We start from the raw sequence: 18,763 nt of genomic DNA on the forward strand, positions 1-18,763 counted from the left end.
CAAAAGAGTGTCTCTGAACATTATAGCAGAAAAGCACAGCCACCTTATTTAAAAGACACAACTTTAGAATCATATGGTTTAGTGGGACTAATATTGTTCAAGTTGCATTAAAAGGTAAGTATAACTTAAAAATCGACGCAATCATGCTCTCTCTCTCTCTCTCTCTCTCTCTGAGACACATACACACAAACACACACACACGTTTGTTCGTGTATGTATAAACAGCATGTGTCAGGGTATTCCAGGACGCTTCTGAAAATTAAGAAATACCATGAGAAATGTCAAATGCAAACACTACTAAGTTTTCCAAAGTATTATGTATTTGCACTTATGCTACAAAAAGTTACTGGTATAACCAAACAGAATGAACCATCTTCCTGTGTTCTTTAAACACTGGAGCATAGAGATGACTCTACCAATCTGATAGCCAAGCATCCTGTTTATTTGACTGCATGCACCTTTGCCCTCGTGCATGTTCACGTGTATGTTCAGGGCGAGTTTTGAAGAAAAACAAAGAATCTATATTTACACAACTCAAAGGGTGTGCCCCTCTAAAACCAAAATCATGCCACCTGTCTGTGCTGGACACCAATGTGGAGAGAGAAGAAACACCTGCTTTAAAATCATTTTCTCTCACCCAAGTGTCAGCAACTAACTCAACTGTCTTTCACTTGTGGCATGAGCTTCACCTTGATTTTAAAATCTTTCTTCTTTTCACCTGTTCTAACAAATACATGTTACAAAATGAAAAGGCCAGTCTACTTTTAGAAATAAATGTCAGCAAATCAATTTTTAAAAATGCAAAGTTATGCAGACGTTTCTCTTTAAGCAGACAATATGAAACAGACAAGCTTGAGCTATCTTTGAATCGTACATTTGCATCGTATAAAGGTTAAATATTTCATAGAGGGAAGCATCTGAAAGGCTCTACACAGAGTAACAGAAGCTCCACCGCCTGAGTGAATGAAACGGATAAATGATCAGATCAAAGAGAGGGAAAAAGTATCTCCTCCCCCTTCCCTTCTCTCCCCACCACTCACAACTCGAGGTCTGACTCTCCACATTTCTGAAGAACTCCGAAAAGCACATTCATCAGCGTGACCCAGGAAAACCACAGAGGAGGCAACACCTGAACCAGGGCCCCCCAGCAGAGTATAAACTTTTCAAACTGTAACCCAATCAACAAAACCCCAGTTGCTAAGGGGGCCCAGGCAGCCGGGCAGCCTCCTAAGCCAAAGCATTCATTCCCTCTCCAGGCTAAAAGGACCCCCAAGTTTTTTACCTTTGTGTTCGCCGAAGCCTGTTCCCACTCCTCAAATGAGGCATAGTAAAGTTTGAGAGCACAGTCCAAAAATTTGGGTCAGACATATCCATTTCTTTCTCGCTTCAATTCACTGTAGGTTCAAGGCCATAAGACCAAAACGGAGGGAGGAGGGGGAAAAAAAAAGACAAAAAAGATCCCAATTATCTACTCACTGCCTTCAGAGGAAACGTGCTGCGAACTATGATCTCAAGAACAACTTGGAGCGTGAGTGAGAAGTACCCGTCCTAGCCTTTAAACAACACACAGCTATTTCTCCAAGGTTCAGGAAACTTGTTTCCTCCTGGGTTTGCCCTCTCCTGGTCAGCCTTGGCCAGCTATAAACAGTAATTACAAGACTTGGACCGTGCGTTCGGCTCAAAATGTTGTCTGTGTGTGATTCAGCCCAAGGTACTTTGTCATCTGTTTGGCAGATACCATTTGCAGCTCCTGCGGGGGGGTGGGGATGGGCAGGGGAGAGGACTAGTTTAAGTCTTTGGTTCCGGGAGGCTGGCGCTTATCAGCAAAACCATTCAACATCCGAACATGCCCAGTGCTGAGCTTCCTCTCGGTATCTACATACAAGGAAAGGAATGTAAATGGAAAAAGCTCCTCTTCTTCGCCCCTCCTCGAAAAACGGAAACTTAAAAGCACTTATAGAAAGCTGGCCTGTTGGCGGACTCCAGCCGGACACCTTTGTGCAGCCTCAGCGGGAAGGGGCCAGGCGGCGGGACCGGTCCCCACCGCAGACACTCCCCATAGGAGCGGGGCCTCATGGGAAAGGGAGCAGACGGGACCGGTGCGTGAGCCCAGGAGGACTGGGACACCCTAGCATCTCCCGCCGCCGCGCCCCCAGCGCGGAGCCCCTGGTGGATCGGTCCCTCCAAAGAAATTAAACCCAGCGCGATCCGGAACCCGGTGGAGTGCACAGCGCACACCTGGAGGCTGATGCGTGATTCACTGAAGACTGGATCACCAGGAAAACACTCCAAGAAAGTCAGCAATGGCTCTGCCGAGGGACGCTGTTTGTCGTGTAGGAAAAGCACGCCGAGGGAATGCCACACTCACCTAAAACCTCAGTAAACTTTATTTTTGAGTTTACATCCATTTGATGAATTGCTACAGCGCACACCTGTCTGGCTTCACCCTATCTAGGGACTGGTCAACCACTACCTGTGAAGATACGACCTGGCACTTAGTTAACCAATGCTAGAATCATTTTCCTGCCATGAGTGTTAAGACTTTGAAAGGAAGGAATGAAGGGGAGGTTGAACCAATGTTACAGTTATTCATTTTGAAGAAAACCACAGGATTCCAATAACTCCCCAAACCCACCAATGCTTATGATTAAGTATATAAAGAAAACACTAGAATTTAAATTAGCTACTTTAATCTGGTGTAATATGTCAAGAGATAATAAATTTTAAAAAAATGTTTAATCAAAAATAACGTTTTAAAAATGGTTTAGTTCAATCAGTAAATACTGGGAACAAACTTGCTTATAGAAAGATAAGGGTGAGGAGAAAGGGGATGGGGGGGTCAGCTGAGAAGGGATGGGGCTAAACAAAGAACAGGAGTCTACTTTGAGATGCTCTTTAATCCTGGGGACCCCCAGAAATATTTTCACCCCAAGCACTCTAAGAATTTCTGATGGGCCTCCTCAGATCCTTGAAATCTACAAAGGCAGACAAAGAAGACAATATTTTCTCAATTTTACATGGCAAAATACACTTCACCAGATACTTAGGGACTTGGTCCAATATTTTTTGCCCCATACTAAGCCATGTCTTCTCTTAAAAAAATGCTTTTAAATATCCAAAAAAGTATTTTTTAGAGGCTGACACAAAGATAGTACCATACTCCAGAGCAGAGCTTCCCAACCTCTGCACTGTTGACATTTTAGGCTGGATGATTTTTTGTTTGGAGGACCGTCCTGTGCATTGCAGCCTCCATGATCACTCCCCAATAGATGCCAGTGGTGATCGTCAATAATGTCTACAGACATTGCCAAATGTTCCTTGGGGGTGCAGAATTGCTCCTGGTTGAGAACCACCACTCTAGATAAAGGCCTTCTCTGAGATAGGTAGTATAGAGCATTGCTTAAGAGCAAGAGTCTTGGGTTTGAATTCTGCATCCAACACTTACTGTGACCTTAAGCAAGTCACCTAATGTCTGCCCATTTTCCCTGTTTTTATGGGGTCCATGATAGGACCAACCTCTAAGAGGTTCACACACATAAATGAGATGACATACATAAAGCCCTTCATGCAGTGTCTAGAGCACAACGCACATAAATGTTGGCAATATGCAGAAGCTAAGAGAATACCATGCAGAGAGATGCAAGACTGGAGCAGAGGGCATCCTACATCATACTCTCTACTTTCATGGCACTCTGAAGATGCCTCTACAGGGGTGCTGGTCACACTGTATTACAATTGACTGTTTACTGCTGCCTTTCCTGTTAGTCTATGAGCTTCCTCAAGGCTAAAGTCATGTTTTATTGATCTCTGTACTTCTACAAGCTGACAGTTCCTGATTTATGTAAGCATTCAAGACATGTTTTTTGAAAGGAGATACTTCAGATGCTCAGGTATCTATTCTTTCTTTCAAGATGCCCTGAAATTTATCTGTTTTAGCAGGTCAATTGAGTATCTCAAAGAATCCTGAATTTTTAAGAATCCCAGGAGGATATTTTTAAACTCTAAAGACTTTCTCTTATTGATTCATTTTAATCTATATTCTGTAACTGGAAACAGAAGTGTTAGGCTAACATTCCTCGGGTCTTAACATGGCTTTAAGAAATGTCACAACCAAATCCAGGGGAAACTCTCTTTGAATCCTACCCCCTACCCCATCCCCAAAGATAAGCCCAGGGAAAAATTTTTGTGCTCACTCTTTAGGTATCCAGATAATTACATATCAGAGGCTGCTCAGAGCAGAACAATGAAGCTGGTGAAAGGGGACTTGAAAGTGTGCTATATAAACTGTGGGTTGAAGGAACTCTGGTGAATGTGGAAAAGAAAAGATTTAGGGAACAAGCAACAGCTGTCCTTGAATACTGAAATAACTACCATGTGGAAGGACCTTCAAATGCAAAGATGAAAAAGGCTGAAACAACAAGGAAGGACTTCCTGTGTGGGTGTTTGAGGAGAGGTAAACTGCAGTGATACAGTGAGTGAGAGTCAAGTTCTGGATGATTGAACTCTGGGGCAACTCTGAACCACCAACTCTCATATCCTCCATGGTCCCTCCAGAAAAGCCTACATATGTGGGCAACACCCATAAAAATGATAGCAATAAAATGGATAAATCGATAAAACATTAATTTCTTCTCTTGACTGAATAATACATATTTTGGTCTGTGGGCAGCAGATGTCATAACTCTCTCCACCCTGTACATTTTGGGGAATCCACCGTGCAGATTCTCAAGGTACTGGGTAAAGACCTGAGTATTTTAAACTACTTTAATGTTTCCTTTAAACATTTAATGTTTCCTTTAATGTTTTTTGCACTTCAAAGGCTTCAAGAATTGGGGTTGTATCCAAAATGAAAAATAAAAATTGGTAAAGTGAGTGAAGAACCGGAAATGAATTAGTTAATATAGTGAAAGTGGCTGATCTATTCCCACACTTCTTTAAGAGTAGGAGTAGGTGTGACACTGAAGTGTAACTTGTCTTCTAACCTGTTTGACTTGATTTGGGAACTTATGATTCAGAAGGTAATGCAGTCAGCAAATACAAGAATTAAAATTGTCAGAACTGCTGACATTTTTCTACAGACAAAATAATTATATGAGCAGAAACTAAAGCATATTTTAGTTGCAAATGCAGTAAAACTCTGGCTACGGAACTACGAAGGAATTGAGATTATTGGAAATTCTTAAGACTACAGCCGATCTAGGTCATTATACAAATATCCAGTCAGATTTTCTACTTATTGCACAACTAAGCCTATACAGCAGTGGACAAGTTTTGTGATCCAGAAGGCTCATTCATTTAATCAGGTTGATATTATCAGTCATTGTTTTTATGAGAAAGGTGAATGAGATTGAAAAATAAGCTTGTCAAGCTCCTGAAATGCCAGCTTAAGATGAGGTAAGTAAGTATTTAATGAAGGGTCAAATTCTTCACTGTTAACCCCTCTCCTACATATACAAGATTCCAGGTTCTTTTCACTGACTTGAATTCTCTTGTCTATGTTCCATCCGCTGACCCATGCTTATTCAGTAGGGTTTCCTTCACCCTACACAGAACAGCATTAAGGTTAATATCCCTGGAGCCTCGCCTTGAACTTAGACACTATAGGAGATTAAGTCTTCTAGTGTAAGCATGAGGCCTGGGAAGCTGTCAGCTCCCTGCACTGACACGCTTGCCATGAGGCCGTGTCCAGTGAAAAGATACGAGGGCAAGTGGAGTTAATACTGAGTTTCAAAATGTATTCTGATCATGGCCTGGTCTGGGGATTCTGCTATAAATTTACTTTGATCTCTGTCCACTCTTGTCATCAGAGTACTCAGAAGGGACTACATCCCCAAGGCTGTCCATACCTACAAGTGTACTTTGGTCATCTTCTAAATGCTGTCTTGAGAGGTTTGCATATAGGAGTGTGAAGAGCACCTTGCCCATCCTGAATGAGCAATGCTTGTAATCGCTGTATACCTTAAGAACTAAAGCTTAAAAGCTGGGCTAGAAATGTAAAGAAAGTTGCATCAATGGGAACGGGTTGTTAGAAAGCTCTTCTAGAATTACTAAGCAAATTTTTTTGCTTACATTGCTAAAATGTGAAGGAAGATAAAAAAAGATCAATGAAAATTAACTTGTAGGGATAGATCTGAATGCTGAAAAGCTAAGAGATGGATAATAAGTAGGGTTACATCGTGCTGGGCATATTAAAAAAACATTTTTAAACAATATCATAGGGCAAGAGAGATTCAGATTTCTAAAGGGAATAGATAAAACAAAGGAAACCAAATAAAACTGATTTCTCTTTCCTGATAGGTTAGGTAGAGAAGTACATAATCCGCAAGGGCAGGTTGAAGGACAAGGTCCGAGAGGGGAAAGGACAGACTAAATATGAGCCAGAATGGGAAGAGAATGTGATATTTTCCTCAGGTGTTCCCTGGATCCCAGGAGAATTGGAGGCTCAGAAAATGTAGCAAATAACCAATAACTTCACAAAATTAAAGAGGAGAGAACAGATAGACATGGGAAATGAAGCACTTTTCTCCCAAATTAGCGACTCCTTGATTTGTACAAAAGATAAGTAGATTAGAACATATGATGGTGCCATTTGCAGTGAAACGGATGCACCTAGAGATTGTCATACTGAGTGAAGTCAAACAGAGAAAGACAAATATATGATTATCGCTATATGTGGAATCTAAAAAAATGGTACAAATGAACCTATTTACGAAACAGAAATAGAGTCCCAGATGTAGAAAATAAACTTATGGTTACCAAGGGGGAAAAGGGAGGGAGGGATAAACTGAGAGATTGGGACTGACATATACACACTGCTATATATAAAACAGATAACTGTATAGCACAGGGAACTCTACTCAATACTCTGTAATGACCTATATGGGAATAGAATCTAAAAAAGAGTGGATATATGTATATGTATAACCGATTCACTTTGCTGTACAGCAGAAACTAACACAACATTGTAAATCAACTGTACTCCAATAAAAATTAATTTAAAAGAAAAAGATATGCATGGTGGCAGCCCAGCTCACAGGACCAGGGAGGGTTTCAGAATCACTGATTGTAAGCATATTACCCTAGCACTCTGTCTACCCTATCACTGACTCTCAAGCAGGGTCCTGGGAGAAGCCCCATAGCCTAATCTCCCCTGGGAGAGGAGTTAGGCTGCTAGAAAATGTGTCATACTTACAGGGCTGGAGGGGGTCATCCTGCAGGAAGGAGACTCCTGGGTGAGAAACAGAGAAGAGTGTGTCTCTCCGTTCAAAATCAGCCGTCTGCAAGAGCCATCAATAAACCAAGCAGAGCACTGGCCTCCAACAGAGCTCAGCAATCCAATTACGGAGCAGAGAGCAATGCTGCGAGACCAACGCCAACATCTGACAAATAGGAAGGCTAACTTCGAGACTGCTTTAAGACCACACTTCCTTGCCACTTACTGTAGACAGCCTTCCTATGAGCCTCCTTCCCCCTACTGGGTTAGGTATCCCTCTATTGAGCTCTGCAACTGAGAGCTCCTGCATGAAAAGTGTTCCCCCACCATATCAGAATCTGTGTGTTTGCAGATCACTCCCCCTTAGAGTAAGAGCTCCGTGAGGGCAGGGGCTGTATCTCCATCTTTTAATCCTCAATACACCATTAGGATGAACGTGAAGACAAGGGATAAAGGGAGGAAGAATTTGCTCAGGGTTAGAAAGATACTTGAAAGCAAGTATTTTTAAGACGGACCCCTTACCTGTTTTAAAAAGCCCTTTCTGTCTATTCCTCTTGGAATTTCATGAGCCCATACCATTATTCATATACACTGTACCTGTTAGACAGGTCTACTGCCTCAGATTTCAAAATCTCAGAAAAGAGACCACACACATGTAGCTGTGTATCCGTAGACACATGTAAATATGTGTCTAACTAGTTTGTATGAAATGCAAAATGCTTTTTGAGTAACAGTGAACCTCAGACACTAATCATTACATTAGACTCTCAATCTGGAATTAACTTCAAGGACATGGTGTTTCTTGATCCAGAAGCTTGGTCTAAGGTACATCATTTCTCATCCAGCTCCTGAGCATGAATTACAGTGCAATTATAAGAAGTGTCAATTAAGTGGGTCAGTGTGGTTATATTTAGCCCTTTGGTAGCTGACACTAAGACCTTTCTGTAATATAAGATTAAGGTTAATTTATCAGTTCTTCTTTTCTTGAATATTTTTCCAGGTCAGGCATCTACAGTTATTGAAAATTATCCCATTAAAATAAGAGGTAAAAATTTCCATTGAAGTACCCATAGGGAACATATACAGACAGAGGTAGAAACCATGTGCTTCTGCAGAACATATACAGACAGAGGTAGAAACCATGTGCTTCTGCAGAAATCAGAATTTTATTCCATTCTTAAAGTTGACTCAGATTATTCCACAAATCAGAGGATAATGTGTCAGCGAAGACACAAAATTTTTTAGCCAAGGACTTCTCAAGCAAGCTTCAATCATTGGATTTATTAATTTATATCATTTTTATAACAACAAAAATTTTTTTTCTGAATGTTAACCTTTCATTTTGTTTCAATTTAGGTGTGTTTAAACTTTTTTTTATTTTTTTACCTCTTTATTGGAGTATAATTGCTTTATTATGTTGCGTTAGTTTCTGCTGTACAACAAAGTGAACCAGCTATATGTATACATACATCCCCATATCCCCTCCTTCTTGCGTCTCCCTCCCACCCTTCCTATCCCACCCCTCTAGGTGGACACAAAGCACCGAGCTGATCTCCCTGTGCTATGCGACTGCTTCCCACTAGCTATCTATTTTACATTTGGTAGTGTATATATGTCCATGCCACTCTATCACTTCTTCCCGGCTTCCTCTTCCCCCCCAGTGTCCTCAAGTTCGTTCTCAGTACCCTTTTTTTAGATTCCTTATATATGCATTAGCATACGTTATTTGAACAAAATTTTTAAAGAAATATTAACTCATAGGAGAATAAATATGATGTTAAGCATAAAAAGTGATAATATTTTCACTTTTCATAAATCATAGAAATGCAATTAAAACATCAATCAGATATTTTTTACGTGTTTAACTGGCAAAGACTAAAAAAAAGGTAATACTCAATGCTGGTGAGAGCACAAGGAGATAAATACGCTTTACCAACTTTCTGGAAAGTAATCTGGAGAATGAAAACACACACACTACACATATGCACATGCATATAGACGTGTGTGTATATATACACAGATAGTTACATATAAATGTCTATGTGTGCATATATACATATAAATAATATACACACACATATATATTTGAACTAAGTCCGCATTCTAGAAATTATACAAATCTAATTGAGTAAATGCACAAAAATCTATGCATATGAAAATTAATCTTAGAAGTCCTTGTAATAGTATAACATTGGGAAAAACCCAAAGGTACAAGACAAGGGCAACTGTTAATAAATATTGAACAGCCATAAAATGAAATATTATAAAACCAATAAAGACCATTGTGGTAGAAAGAGTAATGCATTCCAAACATACAAGGTTCTAATTCCTTGAACCTGTAAATATGTTACCTTAATAGGAATTTTGCAGATGTGATTAAATTAAGGATATCGCAACGAGGAGATTATCCTATATTATCCAGGTGGGCCCTAAATGTAATCACAAATGTCTTATAAGAGGGAGGCAGAAGGAGATTTGATTATAGAAGAATGTAATATGACACTGAAGCAAGATGCCTTGCTGATGGTTTTGAAGATGGAGGCAAGATCCAGAGTGAAAGAATACAAGGAATGCAGCTCTAGTAACTGGAAAAGGCAAGGAAACACATTCTACCTAGTGTTTCTAGAGGGACCTCAGCCCTGCTGACACCATGATTTCAGCCTAGTGAAAAGGACTTTAGACCCTACAGAACTATTAGAGAATAAATATATGTTGTTCTAAGCCACTTCGTTTGTTGGTATTTGTTACAGTAGCCATAGGAAACTAAAACAATGCTTTTTAAAAATATGTAATAAGTGGTAAATGCTCCTGAAATATTTTTTTTTAAAAAAAGGAAAAAATGGAGTTCTATGATCTAAATTATTTACAATGTCATAAATATGAATGTACATGGATAAAAGAGATGGAAGTAAAGAAAGCATTTTTAGTGGACATTTATGAGTATGGGATTATGGTGATTTTATTCCTCTTTATACGTTTTAATAATAACTCTATATTATTTTTAATTAGGAAGAATCCCTTAGTTTCCATTTGACAGTCTTATCAGGACCTGAAAGTTCAAGTGCCTGAGAACTTACGAATACTTAGAAGCGTTTACAAACTTAAGACACACACCTTAACCCCAAAATTTGATAAAATTTGATTGCTGTTTTTTGACAAACAAAATTAATGCATTACGTAAAAGCTCTACAAGCCTTAGAAATATATACTAAAATTGCTTTAAAAAAGAAGTCGTCTCTACTCTCGGGAATTTTATAAATAAAAATGAAAAATATCTCTTTTCCAGACATAAAACCTTACCTGTCTATGGCAACTGGGCAAATGGGTATTTGCAAAGCTGGCTGGGCTATGAATCCATACTGAGCTTTGTTTTCGGTTGAATATATATGTTATTAGTTGCAGATTGGTCAGGCTGTGCATTTTATGTGATCAGTTTTGAATTCCAGACGTGCTTCCCTCCACGGAGCCACAGATGAAAGCTGTCTTCTTTCATTGCTCAGAAAAATTATATACTCTTTAAAGCAAGCTCAGTTTTAATATTAGTCAAATATGGGTGCAGTAAAAAGTGATGCTCTTAATTTCCAAGAAATATATTAGCTATAATTTGGGATCCCCTCCCCCCAGCACATAGAAACATTACTCTATATGAGGCTAGATAATTCAGATTTTACTGCCTTTACTTAGCTAGACTCTGAGGACTGAAAGGCTGCGACCAAGTTTCTGGTACCAACCATGGAAATATTCTTTGAACCAATGTATTGTCATACATGTCATAGAAGACAACCATATTAATCTTCAAAGGGATCAACAAACTTTCAAACATAAGTTATTCCAGTCAATAAGAGCTACAACAATAGCCAATCATGTCATCCATTATAGTGATAGATGGGAGACGGATGAACATCTATCAACATGAAACAAGAATTATCTCTACCAGTGGCTCTTAGGACACAGAATTCTAAAGAGTGCTAATATATCAAGGTTAAAGAAGAACAAGGGCAGATGACATGTACACGGCAGAAATAGAAAAGTGAAGAGAAAAGAGAAAATCCCACTCAAAAGTGGCAGAAAAATACACTAGTTTGGAAAATTAGAAAATGGGAGAAAAGTAAATTGGGAGAGCTTTTACTGTATATAAAGTGATAAAAGAACAACGGTATTTCCGGTTTTCTCCCTACTGGCCTCACCCTGGTCGTGGCCTCCATTACCTCCCGCCTGGGTTAATTCCATTCTCTCCCTGCTCCCCACTCCATATTATTCTTCCAGAGCTGCCCAGCTCCATCGTATGTATATAATCATTTCACTCTCCTGTGAAACAAGATTCAGTAGCTCCCCACTGCTGCAAGCAACATTTCTTCAAGGATGGTTTCTGTCCTACTACGCTTGAATTACCTGGATTGCTTGTTAGAAATGCAGATTTGGGGAGGCTTCTCCAAACCCCCTGATCTAGGATTTCAGAACGTGAAGCCCAGGAATGTGCATTCTACCAAAGTGCCCAGGGGATTCTTATCTACATTAAGGTTTTAGAGCTTCTTCATAGGAAAATCAAAATCTCTTTAAATGGAATACTTGATAGTGCAGTCTCTTGTTATCTCTCCTGCCTCATCCTTTGACATGTGCCCCTTCGTGCTTTATGCTCCAATAAGAGTAAAATATGTACTTTTCAGAAATATTGAATCACCTGAAGCTCCCCAGACACAGCAGCTCTGCCATACCTCATTGCCTTTGTACATCCTGTTCCCTGTTTCTAGAATTTCTACCTCCTCTGCCTGGAAAACTTCTGCTCATCTTTCAAGTGTGAACTGAAAGGTCACCTCTCAAGCACAGTCTGCCTAACTTTCTCTCGCATGCCTGAGTGTTTTTTCTTCTGGATCGCCAAAGCATTTTATGCATATACATTCCTCTTTCACAGCATTCATTCTACTGCGCACGATGACGTGTTTATAGGTCCAACTCTCCACTAGGCTTTAAGCTCTCCAAGTACAAGGTCAGTTTTTATTCATCTGTGTATGCCTCGGAGTACACAGTATATACTCAGCAGAATGCATGGATGCACATACATTATTTTCTAAAGTTAGTTAAAAAAATAAAAAACTAAACCGATTATTTTTCTATTTCCCTAATAGAAGGCTTGTGGGTTTCTACCCACAAGCCCTAGGGGGATGCTTCCAATACCATGTTGGCTTTTGTCAACTGGTTGGATGATTTTTCTTTTAAAGCACTGCCATTATTGATAGCCTTCATGATGATTAATAAAAAGAACAATAGAAATTTAAGTCTATGATTTTTAGGCAGATTTTAATGACTCACTAAGAAATGAATCAAAAAACACTATCAGCTTTTGACTTTTCCTTCACAACAAGTATGCCTGAAGTAAAGTTACTTTGTCTTCCTTGAAAAAAGTGACTAAAAACTGGAACTCAGGCAGGGTGACCTTTATCTGAGGCTGGAAACTCAGTCCTACTGGGGACATGATCGGCACAAACAACTCACTGCTGTGATCAGAGGAGAAGCGAGAGCACCACAGCGGTAGCGCTCAAGGTGTGCAACCTGCTGAAGACCTCCTCGCAGCCCGGGACCCCCGGCTCAGCTATGTCAGCTTCCACAGCAAGACCTTCCATCCTATTTAAGAGGAGCTGCAAAGGTGAACAGACACAGCCGATCTGAGCAACCCTGGACAAGCAGCCTCCTCTGTCCATCTCCTGTCCTAGCACCTCTATTCCCCTTTGGCAAATGCCCATTCCTACATCTCAGTCCTGCTCTTATTTCACAGTCAACCAATCCCATCTGAGGGAGCTCTATTTTTAGTTTTTTTAAGGAAACTCCATACTGTTTTGCATAGTGGCTGCACCAATTTACATTCCCATCAACAGTGTAGGAGGGTTCCCTTTTCTGCACATAGCTGGGTTTACATTTTCAAGAGGATTGAAAGTTTTAGAGAAAGGTACAAGGAGTAGGTGTGGGGCAGAGTCCACCCCCGACTGCAGGAGTCTGAGTTCAGTGGATGAGGGTACCAATCAGAATCTGGAGACGAGTTTCCCAATGAGAGGTGGCCATCATGCCATCTCCCCACTGCTTTTCATTAGAGAAAACCAGAAGTGAAGACGCAAAATCTCGCCCTGATATAGATTCTACCGTCTCTTAGTTTCCACACAAGCATCAAGGGTAGAAGACTTATTAAATAATTATGTAGCCACCAAAAGTGATCATTATAGATTATATAAAAGCATGGTTATTTGTAACTTGAAAAAGACAAGAGAAAAAGTTTAACTACAGTATGATTATAATCATATGAAATCACGTATGCATACAGAAAAGGATTTGTAGGCATCACAGAAAACTGAACACAGTTCCTCCTAAGTGATTTATTTCAGTCTTTTATTCCTGCTATTGTTGTTTTAATAAATATGGAAGAACACTGTAAATTTTAACAGTTATTTCCTAGTCTTCAGCAACTTGCTCCACGATTATATCAATTCGCCTTGCTGCCAACTCACCTTCCCCGAAACAACTCTAACTACCTTCAAAATAACACCGCCTGATGCAAAACACACAGAAAAAGCAGGAAGGCTTGGGCTACCTCTGGTGGAGGCTCGGGGAGGGATAACCTTCAGTTGTTCACAAACACCAAACTATAAATTGCCAGGGGCTAAAACTGAACATCTGGACATCTGGAGTGGCATTTGATACTATCAAGTCCTTTCTCTCCCCTTCAAAATAACCTTTTCCTTCTATTTATCCTTTATTAGAGTCTAGTACCACAGCTTTAAAAACATAACTGCAGAATTCATGGCTCTCATAGATCCATCTACTGACTCTGTCCCAGAAATGGGATCAGATATAGCCAGCTCTCCGTAACCGCTGTTTCCCCATCCATGGGTACAGAGGGCCCACCATCCTACACCATTTTATAAAAGGGACATGAGCGTCCACAGATTGTGGTGCCCATGGTGGGTCCTAGAACTAATCCCCTGTGGGTACTGAGGGGTGACTATATGTAATTCGGTGGGTTGCCAGGTATCCATAGAGTACATAAAACATGAGGTATTGTTTGTTACTTTCAGCCTTTCTGGGGAGCAAAGCCGGCTGCATATAATTTTCATAAATGGAAAGCTCTGGCCCAGTCCCACAAATCACAAAGGCCTTTTTAGTATGTGTTTTAGAAATATTGATATAAGTCAAGGCATGGAAGTTCTGAGTGGATCTAATACCCACCTGTCAACAGGTGGTCAATGGGTTGAGCCCACTGGTTAGCATAAGTAGGCAAACAAGGACAATTTTGGAAAGGAAGGAGGAAAGAAGTCTTTGTGACGTCTCATAAGTAAGTATCACACCATAAATTATTGAATTTTTCAATGTGCTACTTCCAAGGGAAGCAAATGAAAGAACAAGTGGGAAACAATGAACAGATGAACAGACCAGAGTATGTAAACCAGACAGCCAGGTTTTATAAATGCATACTAAGTACCACAAAAATGTGTCCTTCTCCAATGCCATTGGCCACCTCAGAGGAGATTAAGGCATAACTGCTTCTTTGAATGATACAGGAATTTAAGGTCCTACATTTCAGAGTCATCATGTCTTGAGAAGCTTCCACTGCAACAATTCTGAACCTTGTTTATTTTTATTTTTCATCCAAAGACTCGGCATTTCCAGAGGGAATAACTAAAATCTGTGCTGTTTTCCTACAAATAGCCCAGTAAATAAAACAATAAGAACATCTCCTTTGCCAGTGAAATCATATCTAATCTACCTGTCAGATTCCTGGAAACTCTAAAATAGATTCATATCTCAAAGTTTCCAAGAGTAGTTAAGTAACTCTAAAAAAAAATCTCATAGAGAAATATGACCACATAAATGTATCATCACCTGAGAGATGAAGGAATACAGAATAGTTGTGGTCACATGGCTCTTTAAATTTGGGTGTGAAAACTGACTTCATAAATAGAATATACTTCTAATTAAAATTTATTATTGATTTCAAAACAAAACTCATAGTATTTCCAAGGCCATATAAAAATTTATTTTTCTTTCTTTGGTTAAAGAGAATAAGCAAAGCATGAGTAACAGAAATTCACTGACGATCCATAAATTTCATCTTATGAAATTATTTTAACTTCTTGTCACAATGAACCTTCCATAGAGTTGTCCGCAACTGGCAGACTCTTAAGTCTGAATTTCACTTCTTGGGCTTCTCCCTACGAAACCTGTGTGGACTTGCCAGATAGCAGAGAAATGCCCTAAGGTAGAGATCTAGAGAAAAGTGACAAAAGCAAAATTCTCAGCTTGTGTGTGTGTGTGTGTGTGTGTGTGTGTGTGTGTGTGTGAGAGAGAGAGAGAGAGAGAGTCAGCCTGACTTTTCTGGCACTGAATACAGATTAAAAAAAATTAATGAAAATGAGACATGGAATACAAATATCATTTAAAACATATTTAAGATAAACAGTATAAAAATTCTTTTATTTTAAGGAAAAATATTGATCATATTTTTACTTATTCTAGAAAAACATTTCCTTCTTTCTTGGTTGAAAATGCTTTTACTTAGTGTGAATGTGTTTAATTGCAGACTCTCGGGAACTCTCTTAAAAAGTTCCTCTGAAACTGTATTCCTTTCCTTAAAGGAGCTGGTTTCAACATGTCAGTGGGGGAAAACAAATAACACTTCACCGTATAAAACAGCATTTTCACAGGGCTATGCTTGTGTGCCAATATGAGTTTTAACCAAACCCACACACCTGCGTTGCTGTTGTGTATCTATTTCCAAATATTAAAGACTCTGCCCAGTTTGCTTGAGTAATTCTGGGCTGACACATACTTTAGTGACGCAGTGAGAACCTCAACTGATCAATGACTGGGCAAAATCACTGTGAAGACAAACAGCTTTCCCCAGATATTCCACACTGTTGCTATTTTTAAAGACTCGATGAGCTTATCTGGTTTCCTAAAGGGAAAATAAGTAGCCTTAACCAGATAATGTATAAATAGGGGTGGAGGAGAGAGACATGGTTGAAAGGTGTTTCTGAGAATCCAAGAAGAGAATTCAGGGCCATTTAAAAAACATCAAGGTCCTAAGAACTCTTACCTTTGGAAGTCACAACTGACATACTATCAAATGTGTTAAAATACACCCAAATCACATATTAAATCTTTTTTTCTCCCCTGTGAGATATGTTTTAAGTATTTCACATTTTTGCTTTATAGCTAAACTAGTCATCACACACACTTGCGAATTCTCATGAAGTGCGAAGATCTAAAATAGAAATTGTTTGCAAAGATTACAATTTTATGAATGTTAAATTTAACAATTAATAAAGTGGATATGTTATGTTGACAGACAAATATTCCTCTAATAAAGCTCTAAGCACAACCTGACTTCAGACATGGAGTCAGGTTAAAATGTGGAAAAAAATGTATGTTTTCGTGGATAAAATATGGTATAAATTTTGATTCTGCAGTTTTCTTTTTGTGTTTTTTGAACAAAAACACCTTCCTCCTTTGCGTCAAACTTGGCATAATTCTACGAATGTCTCTTTGTGCTCGGGAAGCTGGGTATGTACGGAGAAGTGATCTCCCATAGGGATGAGAACACGGATTCTGGAGCCACTGCCTGGGTTTGTCATTACAGCATTGATCCTTATGAGTTCTGTGATCTTGGGTAAGTGCCTTAGTTTTCTATTCTATAAAATGAGAATACGAGGACTTACAGCCCAGGACTGTTGCTAGGATTATGTTAGCATTTTTCGAGTGTTGAGAACAGTGCCTGATATTCTAGAAATATTAGTCATGTTACTGTTATTTCAGACCTAATGCATGAAATGGTTCTGGAGGAATCACTCACTTTCCCCAACAAAGCTGCTTATCTACTGGGAGCTATGTTGAAGGAAGTAGATGGACCCCAATTTCCAGGCAGATATATCCAGATGCCAAGTCCTGGACCAGTGTCCTTATCTTCCTTTTCCTTCCCAGAGATTGCTCTCTATGCTGGGAGCAGGAGTGATCCCAATGCTAAGGATAGGTCCTTCCAGGTTAAGGGTCAAGGAATAGGCACAGGATCAGAGAAATTAAACACCTGCTCTCCCCAGAATAAATACTAGAGTCACCTCCCTCTAGTGGCTGAGATAGTCAATTACAACTCCCCCAGCCAACTAACCTTTTTTTTTGTTTTAACATCTTTATTGGAGTATAATTGCTTTACGATGGTGTGTTAGTTTCTGCTTTATAACAAAGTGAATCAGGTATCTGTTGTAAAGATAATAGAGACCATGGTAAACTTAAGTGAAAAGTCCATTCTAAGCCAGTGGAGAGCAAGGCACAAAATAATAAACCAATTAAGTTTTTTCATAAAGAATTAAACATTTGCACAGTGTCATAATTATTAACCGTAGCATCACAAAATGCGCAACTTTAATTAAATGTAACCCCATTGTAGGTATTTAATACCTACTTCATTGTCCTCTAAGTGCAGCCAGTGTAATCCACATGATAAATAGCTTTTTCTTTCCCTAAGTTTTTCTAATGGATTGGGCTCATTAGTTTACATAATCATCCCTAAAACTAGGACAGTGCTCCCACTGTCTCTGTGTAGTAAAATATTAATCCTACCAAACCAAATATTTGACATGATCTGTTATGCTTGGAGTGTTTTCCTTAAACCATTAACTTCTCAGGGGTATGAGGAGACAGGGAAAAAAAGAAAAATACCACATCTTTCACCATAGTTGTGTTACATAAGGAATATATAACAAAGAGAAATGGATTTTGTTTAAAAGTATTGAAATTATTTTTTAGCAGTTTATGTCCTAAACCATTGCAGCCACTCAGACATCCAGCTCTTCTGAAAGGTTCTGATTTTAAAAACACAAGGCACATGGTTCATCAGCATACACTATGTGCTGTATACTGATGAAAGGTTACAGCAAATAAAATGTAAAAGTGTGACTACTTTTTCATTTATAAATTCACTTAAGAAGGCTAAAAAATGTCAACCTACCAGATAAAGAAGATCTTCCTGAAACAAAGCGCTCCTGTTTTTTTTCACATAAACTTTATACACACATATACACACACTTGACTTTAAAAAACTTTTTATAAAATACACCCAATTAAAAAGTGTATTTCATTTTTATTTGTTTCCTCCCACCCCTAAAGAGTGTATTTTTTCTCTCTTGCTGTTAAATACACCAACATCAAGAAATATTTTTTAGCACATAAAGTACCATGAAGAATCTAGTAAATCTACATAATTTCATACTCACTAAGATAATTGAGAGGTGTGTAAGAATACATACATGTGCATGCATATTTGCATGAAGCAAAATATTGCATTGGAGAAGGAAGAATATGAGTTTTAGAAATTTTTATTTGATGTGGTGTCAATTCATCTAAGGAGCGATATTCTCTCAGCACTTGCACCCACAGGGCTAGAAATAAGCCGTGGAAAAGAAAAACTGATATGCACATTTACAGATTCTCTTTCTACACTAAAGATCAATTATTTCTCTGTTTAAAAACCAATGATCCAGACAAAGCTAAACATACTCTTACCATAAA

At 39.0% G+C, this 18,763-nt stretch overlaps 1 protein-coding gene across 6 annotated transcripts in view; it reads right to left on the minus strand.

Moving 5' to 3' along the window:
* The window catches only part of MAST4 (microtubule associated serine/threonine kinase family member 4), a 569,289-nt gene that overhangs the window by 159,335 nt on the left and 391,191 nt on the right, over positions 1-18,763 (minus strand). The window contains exon 1 of one of the 6 annotated variants that reach the window (XM_060009397.1): positions 1,283-1,779. The exons of 4 other annotated variants lie outside the window; for them this stretch is intronic. In XM_060009397.1, coding sequence (XP_059865380.1) covers positions 1,283-1,374 — 92 coding nt within the window. In that variant the 5' untranslated portion in view covers positions 1,375-1,779. Of the gene's footprint in view, positions 1-1,282; positions 1,780-18,763 lie in introns of those variants that run through there. One more of the 6 variants, XM_060009394.1, reaches the window with a different exon arrangement.

The sequence above is a fragment of the Delphinus delphis genome, chromosome 3 (assembly GCF_949987515.2).
Source record: "Delphinus delphis chromosome 3, mDelDel1.2, whole genome shotgun sequence".
Classification (NCBI taxonomy): Eukaryota; Metazoa; Chordata; class Mammalia; order Artiodactyla; family Delphinidae; genus Delphinus; species Delphinus delphis.